We start from the raw sequence: 19,249 nt of genomic DNA, 5'->3' as shown, positions 1-19,249 counted from the left end.
AAGGGAAAAACTGCATTCTCCACCCAGCAGGCCTCTACCAGTTTAAGGTAATGCCTTTTGGACTAAAGAATGCACCTGCTACATTTCAGACCAATTTTTGAATGGGCTGGATGACTTCTGCATGGCATACTTGGATGACATTGCAGTGTTCAGCCCTACATGGAAAGAACTTATTGATCACCTGGGGTATGTTTTGCAGGCTCTTGAACAGGCCCATCTGACCATAAAGACAAGCAAATGTCAAATTGGTCAGAGCAAAGTGGTCTACCTTGGACATGAGGTAGGAGGAGGTGAAATAAGGCCATTGCCTAGCAAAGTACAGACTGTACAAAACTGGGCCACCCCACCTACTCAAACCCAAGGGAGAGCCTTCCTAGGTCTCACTGGGTACTACAGGAACTTCATAGAGAACTATGGTTCCATAGCTTCTCCACTGAATGTTATCTCCTCTCCAAAAGTTCCTAAAAAGGTCAGATGAAATGAGGAGGGCCTGAAGAAAGCCCTTTGTCAAGCTCCAGTCCAAAGAGCTCCTGACTACCACCAACCCTTCATTGTACAAACGGGTGCTTCAAATGTATAGGTGCAGTCCTTAGTTAACTGGATGGGAAAAGTAGGGAACATCCCATTTGTTTCATCAGCAGGAAGTTAAAGGATCCTGAGACAAGGTGGGCAACAATAGAACGCAAATGTTTTGCTATTTTGTGGGCACTTAAGAAGTTTAGACCAAACTTGTATGGATCTACTTTCATTATTCAGACTGACCACCAACCCTTGAGATGGCTGATGCAAATAAAAGGGGAAAATCCTAAACTACTAAGATGGTCAATCTGCCTGCAAGGGTTTGATTTTACCATTGAGCACAGAGCAGGAAGTCACCACCAAAATGCTGATGGTCTCTTTAGGATGTTTATAACCGACTAGAGGTATGAGATCCATCCAGAAGTGGATTAAATCCTCCTGTCCCTTAGTCTGGGGGGGCAGTGTTAGGGAGAATTCACATTTATGGCTGATTTCCCTTACCTAGTGAGTCCCTCAGCAGCTTTGCTGGATTTCTGTGGTTTATTTTTTTCCACCTGGTAAGAGTGTGAACCTTTTTCCCAGTCTTACATGTATTTTGCCATGTGTATTTCTACTGTTTGTGTGATCTTGGGCTATGGAGCCACACCACTCCATGAGCCCAACTTTTTGTGTGTGTTACACAGCACCTTCAGTGCAGTGACACAGGGTTGTCTCTAAGACTTCCCACTGACTCCATTTCTCTGGGGCTGACTACTGTCCCCCAGAAGCAGGTAAAGTTGCCATTTACTTTATGTAGTCATTTAACCTACCGACCCAATACACCCCATCTTACATGGAGTATTGGAAAGGATTAACTCTGATCCCTTTTTGTCTGTACCTCCTGGAGCCTTGTTTCGCTCCCTTAACACTAAGACTTGGCTGTTGACAGTGGTATCTACCCTATCTTTTCTACCTCGATTATACTATATAATTGTGATACTGTTTTAGGCTATTGCATTAGCCTCGAACATAAACCCTCTTAACCAAATACATTTTATTTTGGCTCCGATCGGGTTTATTCACCAATTCTTTGTGTTAATATCCTTCTTGTGTTTTACTTTGCGCGGCAAACCAGGTTTGCCTTCTTTGGTCACCGTCCTTTGGCGGGCTTCAGCAAAGAAGCCCTCCTTTGGCGTCTGGGTGTCTAGGTGGGCTGAATGTGAGGGAGGGGTTTAGTAACCCCCTGCACAGGGTCTCCTTGGAGACCCAAGTCGCACTTTGTGTCCATTGGCTAAGGTGGTTGTCTGGGATGGACAACCCCCCTGCTGTATGGTAGACAGACAGGCTGTGTGAATGGGGGATTTTGGCATAAAAGGCAGGACTCTTGAGCTGGAAGTCAGAGTCACCAGTGGAACTACAAGAACCGAAGAGAAGCGGTGGAGAAGACGGCTGCTGCAACTTCCGAGTCCTGGTGAAGCCCTGCTGCAGTCCTGAGCTATCTTCAATGACAGAGAAGATCCAGTCCGGAGTATTCTTCCCGTGAGCCTCGTGGGATCAACCAGCTCACCTTTCTACAGCCAGAGAATCCTCTCCTGGATCAAAATCGCTGCACGAAGCTGTAGTGGTCCAGATAGCCATCAGAAGAGCCCTCTCCTGTTTTAAAGGAGCACACATTTTAATCACTGTTGCTTTGCTGCTGCTGGCCTCATCCCTGGGTAGTGCAGATCTCTCCAGATGTCCTCCTTCTTGTCCCCACGACTGAAGCTTCAGGAACCGTGAGTCTGCAGGAACTACCAGGAACAACTGCCGTGGCACCACCTTTCTTCATTCGAATAAGGTACTGTGTCCATTTGGTTGTTCTCTCCGTCTGACATTGAGGAATCAGGGTGAACCCTTCCCTCTTATAACTTTTGTCTCCCTTTGACAGTATCCAAGTACTCCTGGCAACGTTAATCTCGAACTGTTCTAATTGTGTGATCCTCGACAACAGAGCCCTGCTCCATTTGACACTGGCGCAGGCCTATTTACTTTATCTGTCTCTTAGAATACGTCCTGTGATTCGAGTGCCTTGACAAAAGTATTGCCTATGATTTTTATCCCCTGTTCCTTGGTTTTTATTCAATGTGCTAAATGTGTTTTGACTACGGTTACAATTCTTCCTGTGGGTACGCTTTTCTTTTGTAAGACCGATCTGTCAATTCTGTCAAAAAGTAAGCACTGCTTAAACCGCCATTACGTCTTTTGTTTCGCAAACTCGGTCTGTCAAACTCCAATGTACTTACCTTGAATTCACCTGAACCAAAGGAATTGGTTGTGTGTTGTATATTTAGAGTGTGGTTTTGTTTAATAGAAGTGAAGTGTTTTGTGAACAGATGGTTCAAAAATAAATGTACTTATATTTTTTAACCAGAAAGTCAGTGTTTGTTTGAGTCACAGTAATTGTGGTCCTTTGTGTAATCCCTATTACTGCTCATTTGCTCGTGAGATAAGTCTGGTTGCTCTGCTACTACTACCACTATAACTGTGTAGTACAGGCTTGTACCAAAGGTGAAATTGTACTGCCACTTGTAGACTTAATTGTCTGTAGTGTTCCCTAAGGGTACTGCAGAGGATTTTGCCTAACACTCTGAAGTACTTAAAAACTGGGAGACAGAAATATTTTAATGCACTTGCAAATGGGGAGCCTGTCCTGAAATCCCACAGTAAGGAAGGAATAATATGCATATTACATGCACAGAAAGGCTTGCTCACAGCTCCTGCTGCTCGCTCTCTGTTGTGGAAGCTCCCACACCTGTGGCAACAGCACAGCTCACTTGTCTTTGGCCCCACACATCCTCTGGGATATCTGCCTGCATCCTGGCTCCTTCTCTGGTCCCACCACAGCTGCCTCCACATAAAAAGGGTCCCCTGCTGGTCTCTCTTACACAGGCTTCCCTGTTGCTCTCTCCCTTGCTGTTCTCTAGCCCACGTTTTATACACCTGCAACCACTTGAGAGGTTGCAGGTGTAGATTCTCAATTGGGCTTGTCTGACTACAATTAAAGGGAAATGCCAGACCCTCACAGCACTTTGCCGGCATCTTCCTCGTCCAAATACAAGAGTGGTGAAATGGTGTAGTGTTCATCACTCTTAGTCACCTCTTCCTCGTCCCAGGACAGTCCTATGTGGGGAAATGAGAGGAGCTGGCTTACAAGAGCCTATAAAGGCTGGGGGAGGATGTGGTTGGTCCTCAATTGGGAAAGGGGGATACCATGTCTCTCCTGTTTTATTCTTAACCCCTCTCATTTTCACCCTCTTTCTAGTGCTTCTAGAGTGATACCATCTTTGGGCATTTTCTTGGTCATTGGGACAGGGATAGCAATACTCCATAATGTTCTCTGGGATATAGGGCTCTCCCTGAATGGAAAATATACAATACTGTGTCTCAACTGTGAATATCGCATTTCCAATCCCCAAGGACCATCCACATGGGTGATCCTCCCTCGCTTCTCCACCCGCAAGGATACAAGAGCGATGGCCTTTCCCTGGCCACCTGAGGGGAGGACTCGAGGGGAGCAGATGTGAGGACACCTTCAGGTTTCCCACACTGGTTTTGCAGGTTTGGGGGGTTGACAGAGGAAGAATCAGTCATCCAGTAGAAGGTCAGCCTGCAAACAGTACACAGTGGTTTATGGTTTAACAGTTCCAGAAGGAACAGATGTAATCTTGCCTATTGCATTGAAGTCACGGAGAGGGGTTTGGCCATTTGCTCGGGTGGGCAATTAAGATGAGGCCAGAGACTGTGGTGTCCAGTGTTCAATTGGGTGGAACTAGAGGCCATACATGCTCGAGTGGCAGTCACAACAATTAGTATAACTTAAGTGGAGCCAGTAAATAGTCATCAGTATTTTAAAGGGATCCTGTTTGCGGAGCTTTCCTCATGTTGCTAAGATATCCGTGCGGATCATGTGCAATCACGCTTAAGGTTAAAAGGCCTTAGGCTAGTTGTTGCTAGTAATGAATTATGTTTGTATGTGAATGCTTATCACGTCATGATGTCATGACCTACCAAGGACCAATCTCCAGCAAAGGCGGGCTTCGAATATGATCTGAAGATGGTAGTAAAGATTGTCGCTGACCAATGAGAAGGAAAGAAATGGAAAAAGATGGAACTTCTTTGTGTATGTTTTGTCGAATCATGTGTGAGGGGTGGGTTGTAATAAAGTATCTGGGAGTGTTTTAACTGTTGCAAAAATGCATAAAATGTATCAACTGATGTGGTTCGTCGAGACTTGGGTTAGGTCGGTCCCACGCTACCATCTAACTGCTCCCCGGACAATTGTACAATAAACTTGCTTTACGTACAAAAAGTGCACGCATTCCTCAGGAGGTGGGCCCGCTTGGCTTGAAGTAATTAGGGGTACGCCCCCACATTCTCTGGGTGCTGTTACATTTGGGCAAGATGAGACACTGGTAGTGTGTGAGAATCTACAGCCCACATACTCATCAGGTAAGGTAAGTGAGAGTGTGACACTGATGCTGTTGCTTGGATCCCACAGTGCTCTCATTCACTGGCTGATGTCACATGTGGATGTGCTCAGTGGCAGTGGGTGATGTGACACTTGATGTGGTTTGACACTAGCAGTAGGGGGACACCATCAGAACTGTTACAAACTATCTACATGGATTAAAATTGTCAAGCACACCAAAATGATCACATAAAAAGCTCTGATATTTTGTGATTTTTCCCAGTCATTTCAGGTCGATTTCACAAATTATTCCCACTCACAGTCAGTATTTTCTTCTTTGCAGCAGGTGTTACAGGCTAACACTGCCCTGGTTATTTTTGCTGCTGAAACCACCAAGACACCGTGTGGGCATTCTCACAAACCACTGAAAGTAAACATAAGTCCTTACAAAGCACTTCTCAAGTTACACTTCTGAAATGTTCTCCTCAAAAACAAGATACATTGCCTGTTGCACTGATAGAGATGATCAATATGCTTTAGCCATTAATCTGACAATTCATTAACCGCATTGCAAATGCAGAAAAATATTATTAGCACCTGGGGCTGGGATCAGGTTGCTCGGATCGCGGGCTGAATCCCATAATTTAAGCTCACATTCCGAGTAGCCTGAAGGGTGCTTCCCAGCCCCGCCATCTTCCCCCGCCCTCCCCTCCCCTACGGTCATCGTTTCCTCCACTCCCTGCATCCAGTACCCCACTCAACTTATCCGCTGCTACCCATCCTCTGTCCAAAATGCTCCCACTACACTCATCACTGTGTATGACGGTATGACTGTTGTTACTAAGAAGTAATTTAGTGCCTGTTTTGTGCTCTCGCGAATTTGCTGTTTCAAGCTCCTTGTCCCCAGCATTCAGGCAAAGGTTTGAACTACTATAATGTAAAGAGCACAGCATTGGGACTTCCCCAGCAATCAATATGGGATTGCAAAGGCAATATTTGTGACAGGTTTGTTTCTGAACTGGTTGAGTAACAGTGGCCATAAGAAATTGGGCCTCATTACACGGTAGGCGGTAAAAAACGGAATTTACCGGCATGGCGCTATTAGCGTGTCCGCCCTCGCAGGCGACCGTTAATAGCGCCCCATTCCGAGTACGCGGACACGCGCATAGTGCCATGCCGGTAAATGACCCTACCGCCATGCCGCAAAAGTCCCCCAAGAGCACCTTACTGGCTTTGACCAAAGTGCTGATAGCACCTCCGCCCTCATGCTACATGGAAATAGCGGTTACCGCTAATAGCGCTTACCGCCATTAGCGGTCACTGCTATTAGCGGTCACCGTAAAAAAGCGGAACCGGAAATAGCGTCATCGCACAGGAACGCGAAAGAGCTCGGCGGCCATCTTTAAAAACACAATCCATTGCCATCCTCTGCACCCAGGACCTGCAGCAACACCACAGCTGGAAAAACTTCTTCCCACGACATCAAAGAATGCCCAAGGCCCTAAAGAAAGGTGATGCGAGCCAGTGCAAACAACGCTTCTCCGACGAGGAGTTGACAATGCTAGCAGACACACTAGCTGAAAACGCAGATGTAGTGTTTGCAAGCGACATGCGGCGTCCCGCACTGCTGAGAAAAAAGGAGATCTGGGCAGAGGTGGCGCGGAAAGTCAGTGCGGTGGGCACCACCCCCCGCACCGTAAAGGACGTGCGCAAGCGGTGGGACGATCTGCGCCTCCGTGTACGCAGTATACTATCGGCCAACAGGAGTCTGGCCATGGGCACAGGAGGCGGAGGAGGATCCCCGATGAAGATGCAGGAGTGGGAGGAGATATGTGCCAGCATCATTGGCATTGAATCCATCGAGGGAGTGGGCCAAATGGGCGCGGTGTGGCAACAACGTCAGATGGAGGTGAGTGTCCACGCAAAACAGTGCAATGCAAAGCATGAGGTCCTCCCCCAAATGTGATATGGGAATTATCTAATGGATGGGGGCATCACACACACATGTATAGAACCCTGGACATATGCCGTGCACATCCCCACACAACCACATGCATGCAGCACCTCACACACGTGTCACCCTGACTCTTGTTTGGATGACCCACCCATTGCCAACAACTGCATGTCCAAACTAGATGTCCAAATCCATAGAACTGCAGCAACAACAACATATGCATGATGCACGTTGACCCATCACTGATGCTATCCCTGTCTTGCTCCCCACAGGCTCACAATCTGACAGTGAGGAGCTGGACTCTGCAACGCAGGCCCCACCACCCGAAAAGCAGGCCAAGGGCAAGGCTGCAGGCACCAGGCCCAGTACATCGAGGGGCACTGGGAAATCTGAAGTGGCCCAGCGGTCCAAAGCCACACACGCACCAAATTCACCAAGGGTTGATATCCCATCCGACACTGTGGTAGCACCCACACCACCCACCCCCACCACTCAGGAGCCAGTGGCAGAAGGCACTCTGTCCCCAGCCAATAGCTCCGTTGGGGAAGCAGCTACCACGGCACCCATGAGTGATGTGGAGAACCCATGTCCGACACCGGAAGTGCAGCGTACACCCAGTCCCCAGCTGTCTTCACACCACAGCCCATGCAACACACCAAATGGCAGCATCCATGAGGTGTATGCCAGAGAATCACTGGCAGGGTTATTGAGTCCCGTGGCAAGCTCACCTGATGGCGGCCACATGCAGCAAGCTGCGCCGAGGAGAAACAGGGGCAGGGCCACAGACGAGAGCATAAGCCTAATACGACAGCGCCAGGAGGAGCTCAATGCCCTGGTTGGCCGGCGAGGCTGCCTTGTCCAGGGAGGAGATTCGGGAGTTTTCAAGGCACATGAAAACCGCCATGGACAGCAACACGACGCGCTTATGTAATGAGATGGCCGCTGTGAGGCAGGTCCAAACCCGCATTGCTGAGGCGATGGAGAGCATGCGTCACACACAGGGACCTGATCAACCAGGCACCTCTTCGTCTGCCAGCTCCGACCAAACAAGCACCCTGCGCAGGTCCAGCCAGTCCTTGCGGCAGCCAGACTCACAACACCCCAATGGTGGTAGTGGAGGAGGGAAGTAGGGCCAGCTTGTCACTGTTGACACTTGCAGACTAATGCAGCACTGATGTGCACACCATGTTTGTGGGAGTTGTGGAGGAGGGGGGTGAGGGTGTTTGGGGGAGTTGTGGGGGGAGGGGGGTGAGGGTGTTTGGGGGAGTTATGGGGGGAGGGGGTGAGGGTGTTTGGGGGAGTTGTGGGGGGAGAGGGGGAGGGAGAGGATGTTTGGGGTGGAGGGTACATGCACTTTTGATTCACATAATGCTCAATACACACGTTATGGCATGGATAATCACATGACTGGACATTGATTATTGTGTATGTGTGCTTTATTGGTGAAGGGTGCACAGGGTCAATGTCCTCCCAATACCCAGTGCCCTGAGCTCCACATCAATTGCACCCTCCTAATCCATGTGTATCAGAAACAATGGTCTATCAGGTGCTGGCGCACAGCACGTCCCTCCTGGGCATCGCCACCTGCATGACCTGCAGCCCCCTCTCCTCCATCCTCATCCCCGTCATCATCCTCATTAGGTGGTTGCAGTTCAATGTCAGGGGGCATTGGCACATTCCGTCTGATACACATATTGTGCAGCATGACACATGCCATGGTGATCTTGGCCACCTTCTCATGCCCGTACAGGAGTGCCCCGCCCGACCTGCTGAGGCACCGGAAGCGTGCCTTCAAAAGGCCAAATGTCTGCTCAATTACCACGCGGGTACGGGTATTTGCACGATTGTAGTCCTCTTTGTGCTTGTTCTGTGGGTTCCGTACAGGGGTAAGGAGCCACCTCTTCAGGGGATAACCGGCATCACCTGCATGGGTGCAACAATGGGTATGTGTATCAAATGGAACCTGTACATATCACACAATCAATCATAGCATTGTGAATGACATCCACTGATCCAAGCACGCATGGCAATCAGGGTAACTGCAATGTGGGAAGGTGAGGTAGTCCTTGCAAGTGGACATGCAGCATGCATGCATACGGCAGAGATTGCCATGTCCTGGCTGAGTTTAAGTCATTCATGTTTCCCGGCCCAGGCAACGTTTTTACCACACTGCTAGTATACTGCCATTCCTCATTTGAAGTCACCATGCTGTTTAATGGCAATTCAGTAGTGTTGTACGGGTGAGGCTCACTTCAATGGCTACAGGAGATCCATTTGTATGCACTCATGGGCGCGGATCATTTCTGATGTTGTTCAGCGTACATTTTTTTGATGTGATTTTTCCATGCATGTTGCTGATTTGTGTTATGGGGCAAATGGTGTGTTGTGTGGTGTGCATGTGGTTGGAAATGGCATGTTTGGCGTAATGGATTGATATCTTTGTCCGGCAAATCACAACTTGCATGTGGTTTTGTGTCTGGTCCATTGTGGGCTGCCTCACTGGACAGTGATGCTAATATGTATGTCCATTCTTCTCCTGACACCAGTTCACACCCAGTTGGAGTATGCATCCACCCCCCCCCCCACTCACACCCAGTTGGAGTATGCATCCCCCCCCACTCACACCGAGTTGGAGTATGCATCCCCTCACCCCACTCACACCCAGTTGGAGTATGCATCACCCACCCCCCCCCCACTCACACCCAGTTGGAGTATGCATCTCCCCCCCACTCACACCCAGTTGGAGTATGCATCCCCCTCACCCCACTCACACCCAGTTGGAGTATGCATCACCCACCCCCCCACTCACACCCAGTTGGAGTATGCATCTCCCCCCCACTCACACCCAGTTGGAGTATGCACCCCCCCACACTCACAATCCACATCACACTGCCATGTGGTTGGCCTGCTACTCACCAAGCAGCCACGAACGTTGTCCAGCATGTCGCTCCATGTATCGTGGTATTGTCGAGTTCCGCAGGACCATTGAATCATGGGTTGATCCGGTATATCGGGCACAACAATGTGTGATGATCTTGTTGGAGTCACATACCATTTGGACATTGATGGAGTGGTATTGCTTTCTGTTACGGTAGACTACCTCATTGGCTTGTGGGACCACCAGTTCAACATGGGTACAGTCGATGGCCCTGATGCAACTTGGGATGCCTGCCAGTGAATGGAAGCCAACTTTGGTGTTGGTGATCTCATGGGCAGTCCGTGGCATGGCTATGTGTTGACTTGTGTGCTTCAGGAGGGCATAGAGCACCTGGTTCAGCGTGCGTGAGAATACTGGTTGAGATATGCCATGCATCTGACCTACCGTATGCTGGTAAGTGCCTGTGGCCAAGAAGTGGAGCACAGTTACCACCTTCAGTAGAGGGGGGATGGCAGTACGGATGTCTATGAGACTCACAATGTCTTCGTATATCATGTCTACAATGGTGGTGATGGTATCCCGGTCCAGACGGTACAGGGTGTGTATCTGCTCAGGGGTTAGGTTGAATGGACTGGCTCTGATCCTAGGAATTGGTGGCTGCCTCTGTGGTATCACTAGGTGCACTGGTGGTGCTTGCTGCGCCTGTCTTGCCCTCCTCCTCCTGCGTCTCCTCTGTGCTGCCTGTTGTTGTAGCTGCTGCACTGCAATCATGTCCTCCAGCCCATGTAATGCTGCTAGTATTGCATCCACCTTGGTGTGGAAATGGGTGTGGGAAGGGGTGTGGTGTGCTTTTTTGTGCTGCCAGTCTCCATTGCCTCCACCTGTGCTGATTTTGTCAACCTGTGGCAGGTGGGAACACTGCTCAGGTCTTTTAACGGGTGGTTCGCGATGCCGGTATTAGCGCCTTGCCGGTAAGGGGTTTTTGGGTCTTCGCCATGCCGGTATTGCCATGTCCGCATGGCTTGTGATGGCGTGCTATTAGCGCTATGGTGCTATTTCCGGACTGAGGGGTCGCGCGCCCACGGACTTGCCGCTAATAGTGCCACCTTACTTAGCGGTGCCGCTAATAGCGGTTTGTTCGGCTCGTGATTGTAAAGGGGATTTAACGATACCGGTAATCCCTTACCGGTAAATCCCTACCGCCTACCGTGTAATGAGGCCCATTGTCTACTCCCAGTCTCCAACAGCTCAAAACACATCACCTTTCTGTGAATGGACCCTGGGTTTTACATTTGTCTGAAACAGTGGCAGTGTGATTTTGTGAATTAAATGGATGGTGCGGGTTTATTCTGAGATGCTGTTTCTTCATGCAAGGTGGGGCAGTGAAGGTTTAATTTGGCGGACTGCTTGCGTGTCCGTATGGAACTTTTCCACGTTTAGTTCTGGACTGAGAGTGTAAGAATCGCTAAGCTGGCATGCATTTGCTCTGATTTGGTATTGATTCCTTCGTCTTGGGTAAGGCAAATTCTTCAGGTTTACAGAGAATGTCTTGCCAACTCCTGTAGTTTTACCCTGGGCAGAGCTGCTGCAGTAACGCTGTGATCACAGATGACAAGGGGAATGCCGCCTTTCCAGTACATGACTAAAGTACAAATGGCATATTTACACCAAGCAATTAGACCTTGGAAACACTTTTAAAGAAACCGTTTTATAGGCTGACATAATTTCTTGCATTCAGATTTGGAAAAGTTTGTTTTGAGGGAACAGTGAAAAGGAAATTATAAAGAAATGTATAGACATCAATGTTTACTTTGCCAGAGATTCGCATTGTAACGCACTTGTATTTTACCTGCAAATGTCTGGAACATGGATAATTTATTCAGAGACGAGATAAAGTAGCTCGATGACGATGCCAAACTCCTAGCGATGGGAAAAAAAAACAGATATAAGACACATTTTCTAAAAGATGTCCAACGTACATCTTTAGCTTTCATATCAGGCCACAGTGCAAGGGTGGCAGCCAATCAGCATCCTGGAACACCAGGCCAGAACCTCTAGTATAAGTCCCAATTGCGGGACAGCTGGTTGCTGCTCGAGCGCATGCCGAGCTCCTTTGCCTCTGCTCCCCTGCACACCTCTGAGCACACTGCTTTTTCCACTGCTATCCCGAACCTCCAGCTCTTTGCCGCCACCCTCGTCAGCCCAACTCACCCAGCTGCCATGGACAGAATAAAGAAACTGATCCATGGTGGGTATCTGTAAAGGAAACATTTGATTTTAAAGAACAAACACGTTTAGCACCCAGGTGCTAGTAGCGTTAAACCCGCTTTCCAGGGAGGGCTTCGGTGGTAACGGCCTTAAGTCCTAGCAGAGGTCCTCACTTTCATCTGGCCTACCTAGGCTCAGGCTAGTGTGGCTAAGCCCCCTGTGGAGAGCTTGGCTTAACGCTGTATATCAAATCCCTTGGAATGCACTGAGTCTATGAATGAGTGTAGCCTGCAGATTGCTCCGAATGCCACATTCCAAGGGGTATCAGGTAATAAAATCGCGGCAAAAATGTTGCGGTAAAGAAAAAATCACAGTAAAAATGCCGTGGTTTGACCCGGTAAAGGTGTGCCATTATACCATTTAAGGGGAGCAGGGCTTGCGGGGGTCTCCCCCGCGCCCCTTAAATGGTATAATGGGTCCAGGGGTGTCCCCCGCATCCTTTACATGCATTGCGGTGCAAAAACCGGCGATATTTTGTAACCACAGTATTTTTTGCCGCGATTTATCACATGGAACCTTCCAAGGCTACCGGTATTGCGGGTGTTCCCACATCATATTGTCCACAACTGTCCAGTGAGATTTCTGTATTAGAACCCTGGGCAAGTGAATAACCATTTCCCATTGGCCAATTTGCGGGCTTTAAGAACTGGTATAGCTCGCAGTTCCATCATAGCTTGTAAATTGCTTTCTTTAGATCGGAAAGTTAGCATTAAGAGTGATTCGCCCCCCTCTAGCGGCCAAAGTGAAAATTACATTTCCCTATGAATACCGTCTTTTTTCCTTAGTTTTAGTTTTAGTTTGTTAGTTAAAAGAACAGCTTACTATAATTAAACATGTCTTATTTTTTTATCATGCTATTTTTCATGGTTTTTTTAAGCTTACATTTTCTACAAGGAATATTTAATTCCCCAAAAAACAATATAACAATTGTACAAATTATATTTTTAAATTAACTTTTTTCTTTTTGCCCATGGGTTCTAATAGCTATATAGACCTGCAGCGAGGGCCGTACCGGGCCTTATGGTCCCTCATGCCTTGTTAACTCGGTCTCCAGGGCCCATAATGCCTGGTAAGGCCCCCTCACTGCAGGTCTATAAAGCTATATTATGCATCATCAAATGTGCACTATGATTGGCGTTTTGTTTTGATGTTGTTTATGCATTAGTGATCGGAATTTCCCATAATCCATCTTTTAATTTGTGATTTCTTTCTTGATGATTATCAGAGATATGTTTGGTTCATCATTGTAGTTCATCGACATTCAATTCACGTTTGCTTTATGCTCTGATGTGTAGGTGGTTATTATAATATGTATGACATGAAAGAGTATACATATCATTGTATAAACACACCAGTCTAGCTTGTGAAGTTAGCGATTAGGTCCCCAACATGATGTCATTGAGAGAATACATTTCATGTTAGTGTTTGCCCGTTTCTCTGGGCATTTTTACTGAGGCAATCCCTGTGTTGTGAATATGGTATTTTTCGGATTGCTGTAGTCCTAGTTTGTTAGACAATGTTGAATTGTCAGAAGTCTATTTATTTATTTTATTTATTGGTTATTTGTAATGCCCCTATACACAGTGTTAGAAGGCGCAACAACACAAAGGTTTGGGGGAGCAGGGATGAAGGACAACAAAAACAGTCCTTCTAAGCCTTGTAACATTTGCATCGAGTAAGTGCAGTAACAAGAAGTACACAAACGGAACAGAAAATTAACAACAGAAAACAAAAACGGTCCCAAAAGCCCATGAGGCATTCGGATCGTGCAATTGCAGTGACAAGAAGTACAGAAACGGAACACAGGATAAAAGTATAACAAAATCGTCCCTACTAGTCCATGAGACATTTAGATCGTGCAAGTGCAATGAACATTGGGATGGGTACACAAAATGGGAAACCCTCGCCTCATGATACAGGGGCTACATCAAATATGCGGGTGAAATAGGTAAAATGCAACATTGGGAGGGGTGAACAAAATGGGAAACCCTCGCCTCATGATACGGGGGCTACATCAAATATGCAGGTAACAGGTAAAATGCAACATTGGGATGGGTGCACAAAATGGGAAACCCTCGCCTCATGATACGGGGGCAACATCAAATATGCAGGTGAAATAGGTAAAATGCAACATTGGGACGCGTGCACAAAATGGGAAACCCTCGCCTCATGATACGGGGGCTACATCAAATATGCAGGTGAAATAGGTAAAATGCAACATTGGGACGCGTGCACAAAATGGGAAACCCTCGCCTCATGATACGGGGGCTACATCAAATATGCAGGTGAAATAGGTAAAATGCAACATTGGGATGGGTGCACAAAATGGGAAACCCTCGCCTCATGATACGGGGGCTACATCAAATATGCAGGTAACATGAGTAAAATGCAACATTATGATAGGTGCACAAAATGGGAAGCAACGATGTTTCTTCAATGGCAATAGTTCTAAAGAGGCCCCGGACAGGGTATGATGATGCCCTTACAGGTGGCCCTTGGAGGGGGTCGGCTTCGCCTGCTGGCATCCGGGCCTAAGGAGGAAATTCCAGCCCTAACCAATATGCAATCTGCATACTCTAGAGAGCAGTATGAAGGTAAACTATGAAATGTTTATGTTTATTCTGATTTATACAGTAAGCACGGAACACATATTTGTAGCAACAGACAGAGGAAGATTTACAATGCCCCATATTAGGGGGACCAATCATGAGATAAGTGCTGCATTTCTCCTAAGAACATACTTCTGGAAACTGCAGCAGATGCTCTTATTGACATTAGTCTATGTGAGTTGTCTACAAACTGCGGTTCTCCAGATGTTTTGGACTGTGACCATAATCTCTCACCATTGACTATGATAGTTTTAACTTCTCTTGCCTGATAACATCGTGTGCAGTATTGAATTTGCCCACATTGAACGTGTTAACTGCTTTTGCCTGATAACATTGTGTGCAGTATTGAATTTGCCTGCATTGAAAGTTTCAACTTCACTGCCTGATAACATCTTGTGCCGGAGTTGAATTAGCCTGCATTGGAAGTTTAATTCCTATTACTCTTGTGCTATCGGCATTGCGGCTTGTGAGCATGGGTATTCAACCCCTTGTTTCTTTCCCTCCCTCCCTAAATCATCCCACACTGCCCCTGCCGCCTAATTGGTACTACTGCCCTACCTTAGTGGACGCTTCAGGGCAGCCCCACTGCCCAGGCAGCCCCATTGGCTAGGGGCCCCAAGGCAAAGGGCAGCTCCTACAGCAGCAGCTCCAGTCTGTGTATGCCTGTCTTCACGGTGGGAGCATGCAGGGAAGCTGTCAACCAGCAGCGACTGACAAAGTAAGAAATGTGTGGGCAGGTGCAACAGCCATTACTGCTCCCTATGTAACTGTCCCTCCTCTCTTATTACCCCTATTAACTAACATTGTAGTCTGCTGCACGTCACAGTTGTATTTTATCCATGTCTGGCATTAGGTGAGTTTTCGTATTTAGACATTGGGGCGTCTCCCTTTCTATCTAGTAAAGTCATATCTGTTTCTTCTTGCATTTGCTGTTGTGTTTGAAAATTAGGCTTTTCATCCCTCTTTCCAGAAAAGTCGAATCTGTCTGTTTTTTCCATTTGCTGCAGTGTTTGAAAATTAAGTTTTTCCCTTTATCCCTCTATCTAGGATTTTTTCCCTCTATCCAGATATCTCGCTTCTAGGTGCCTTGCTTTCCACTGTATTTATGCTGTAACCTAGGCCTTTTCCCTTCATCCTGGACACTTGATTCTAGGTTGTTTAATTGCTGTGTGCTGTAGATTGGTGTTTCTCCCCCTCGCCCTCTCTCCCTCCCTGGTGCTTTCAATCTCCCCTATCTTCTCTGTTATTCTATCACCTATCCTATCTCTCTTCCGAAGTCTAGAAGGAAAAAGTTCAAGAAGGATCTCCTGGTCTCTAATCCAGGCCTGCCCATCTCTGACACCTATGTCAAAGCTTCTTCCAGGCAGACTGCCACCGACATTCTCTTAGTCATTCCCTCTTCATCAGGGCTCAAGTCGATGGTACGCACTGGTGGCCCAAATTACCCCACTATTTTCAGAGGGCACCTTGATATGCTAATTTGTTGTGATGCCACACTCAATTGGTATATTAATGAGCCCCCACTTTTTGGAGAACTTGACTCCTGCTCTGGGGACCTTTGGATTCCCCACATGGTCTCAGTGCTCTCCCCTTTTTTGTCCTCTCCCATTAATGGCAGCACCTGTTTGGAAGTACTCTTGGCCCACTTCCTTTCCTCTAGGCCCATCATCAAATGTCTACCCGAATGGCACGGGCATGGTCCAGGGCTCTTAGCCCAACCTCCTCCTTCTTGATAGGCATCTTCTGTCTCTCATCAACTTCCTGCCTTCTCCTGCCACTCCTCCTTCTGCCACCCCTATGGCCCCTTTGCCACCACCGACGGGTGTACCACATTCCTGTACCACTCATCGGAAGACATTCAAAAGTAGCAACCAACTTCATTTAGCTACCATCAACTCTCACACTGCTGTAAAACACTCCTCTGACATCTGCCACCTCCTTGAAGATATCAACCTCGATATCACAAGTTTTGACACCTTGCTCCTTGTGGTCCAGGGACCAGTGGCCCTGATCTTCCCTGAATAGGTCCCTGCTACTATCATACCCACTCAGTCCCACTCCTCCTTTGAATGCCTCATCTGAAAGCTTGGTTTATCTCCTATCCTCTCACTGACTCTGTACACCATCTACAGGCCTCCTTGCCCGGTAACCCTCTTTCTCTCAGAGTGGTCTGACCTCACCTCTTCTCTCCTGGCCTCCACCTCCAAGCTTCACATCCTCAAAGTCCTCAATATTCACCTTGACTCTCCTAATGCGGCCTCTGGACTCTTCTGCAACCTCTGTGACACCCTTTCTCTCTCCATTCTTCTCTCTGGTCCAACACACTCAGCTGGACACACCTTGGATGATCTCATCTCTGCAGACATCACCATCTCCAACCCTTTCACTACTCCCCTCTTCTGGTCAGATCATGCTTTTCTGCCTTCTGCCTGGACCTCCTGGGTCCCCCAGCTAAGCCCCCACCCACACTGCCAGTCCCCGTCATTCAACCTATGAAGCGAGTGTCAGCTGCTGCTTTTGATGCCACCTTCATTCCCCCTCCAACTCCTGCCACTGACTTTAACTCTGACACAGCCCCTACTAACCTTCAACTCTCTATCTCAAACACTCTGGACATCCTTGCCCCTGTCATGAAGATCTGCAGGAAGCCTGCCTCCAAGAGCAGCACCTGGTATGACTGCGACCTGGCCTCTCTGAAACATAAGTGCAGAGCTGCTGAGCGGAAGTGGCAGGTTTCAAACACATCCTCTGACAAACTGGCCTGCCGCCTGCTCCAAATGCAATACAGGCTTTCCATCTGCTCGAAGAAGAGGTCCTATATCCAAGCTTTCATCTCTGGGGGCACTAACAACACAGCAAACTTTTCAAAATCTGCAAGGAACTCGCCATTCCTACCGCAGCCTCAATTTCTCCTCTGCCTTCCCTGTTCCGCTGCATTGCACTGGCCTCTCACTTCATTACTCAAACTTAGGACATCCTGTCCTCACTATCCTCTACACCACTCCCTTCTCCCTCACCTGCTCTCAGACCTGACTTGGCCCTCCTACCCCGCTCACTCCTATTCTTTTTCTTTCTTCCAAATCACCTGATGAGGTTTCTAGACAAACATGTGCTTGCCTGCTCCTCTTGAACTATCAAGGATAACCTTGCCTCACTTGCTTCAGCCATGGCTGATTTCTGCAACACTCCTTTGCCATTGGATTGTTCCTGTTATTCCTCAAGCACTCCCTTGTGCACCCTCTCCTCAAAAAGCCTTCTGCTGACGCTTCCTGTCTGGCTAACTACTGCTCTAGCTCCATTACCCCCTTCCTGGGCAAACTCTTGGAGAAGCTGGCCATGTCCCATCTTATCGACCACACTGAATCTGCTGGTTGCCTTTACGACCACCAGTCTGGCTTCAGAGCTTCGAGAGGCACAGAAACTGCACTCCTGAACACCCATAAAGACTTGCTCTCTAATCTTCATTCCAACTCTCCTTCCATTCTCATCCTTCTTGACCTTTCCTCGGCCTTTTATAAGGTCAATCATGCCACCCTTATAAATCGGCTCCATGATATCCTTGGCATCACAGACCTGGCTCTCGACAGGTTGAAATCTTTCCTCTCTGACCGACCTTCCCAGGTTCAACTCTCACTCTCCACCTGTGGAGTCCCTCAAGGCTCTATCCTCTCGCCTTGGCTGTTCAACATCTACCTTGCCACTCTACCCCATTCGATCTCTGCCTTCTCTCCTAACTTCCAATGTTATTTGGATGAAACTCAGCTCTCCTTCAAGCGCCCCTCCTCTGCCTCCTCCACTTCCTCTCATCCCTGACTGTCTGTGTTACGCTCACCTGGCTCCCAGAGGGGCGTCAGTCGGACCCGGACTGCTGCGGCCTCCACCCACGTGATGCGTAGTGCAGCGATGACTGACTGGATCTGCCCTCCTAATCTTGTCTGCTTGACCCGTAGAAATATTCTCCTGCAGGTGGAGAGATGGGTTTAGCCACTTGTGGATTCTAGTGATAGCACCCCCACTGTCCTCCCCACTATCACCTTTGAAGTGCCCTCTCAGCAATCTCACCTTATATTCTTGAAGGATGAGCCCTCCATCCTGCGAAGTACGCAGGGGCGCGTTGATGACCAGTTACTTCACTGGCCTGAAGGTTTTGGAAGAGTTGTAGACGAATCCTGACTCCAAAAGGTCCTGGCAAAGAACCGTAAGTATATAGTTCGTAAGAGTTCAAAATGTCTGGAATTCACTCCTGTCCAATTCCTCTTTTATCTTGCAGCCTTGACCCAATAAGAAGATTGACAGCTGAAAGCGCTCCGGTAAAAGTCTGTGTTACCCAACACTGTCCGGTAAATAATGCCAAGGGTTAAACTTGCTGCTTTCTCTTTTTCTTGCAGGTGTGGCATAAGAAGATGTGGCGTGCTGATGAATAATACCTCCGGCGGTAAAATCAGGTAAGCATATGGCGGCTAAAGAGATTGTCTCTGTCTGTTCTCTCTGCTCACCTTGTTGTTTCTTTTCCCCCCTAGGTGCCGGGATTCGGCGATGCAAAGATGGAGACAGTGCCGGATCGGAGAGATGCTGCGTGGAACGATGAGTATGGA

At 48.0% G+C, this 19,249-nt stretch overlaps 1 protein-coding gene across 1 annotated transcript in view; it reads right to left on the bottom strand.

Annotated features, from left to right (window-relative positions):
* Nucleotides 1-3,556: 3,556 nt before the first annotated feature.
* LOC138498335 (fibrocystin-L-like) overlaps nucleotides 3,557-19,249 on the bottom strand; it is a 94,757-nt gene continuing 79,064 nt past the window's right edge. Inside the window, exons 7-8 of the mRNA XM_069622134.1 lie at nucleotides 11,627-11,697; nucleotides 3,557-3,657 (exon numbers count right to left, since the gene is read on the bottom strand). Coding sequence (XP_069478235.1) covers nucleotides 3,557-3,657; nucleotides 11,627-11,697 — 172 coding nt within the window. The remainder of the gene's footprint in view (nucleotides 3,658-11,626; nucleotides 11,698-19,249) is intronic.

This window comes from Ambystoma mexicanum, chromosome 5q (assembly GCF_040938575.1).
Source record: "Ambystoma mexicanum isolate Mex_15411 chromosome 5q, UKY_AmexF1_1, whole genome shotgun sequence".
Taxonomy (NCBI): domain Eukaryota; kingdom Metazoa; phylum Chordata; class Amphibia; order Caudata; family Ambystomatidae; genus Ambystoma; species Ambystoma mexicanum.
Note: the sequence above shows the minus strand (reverse complement) of the source record. Positions and strands in the feature narration are given on the sequence as shown.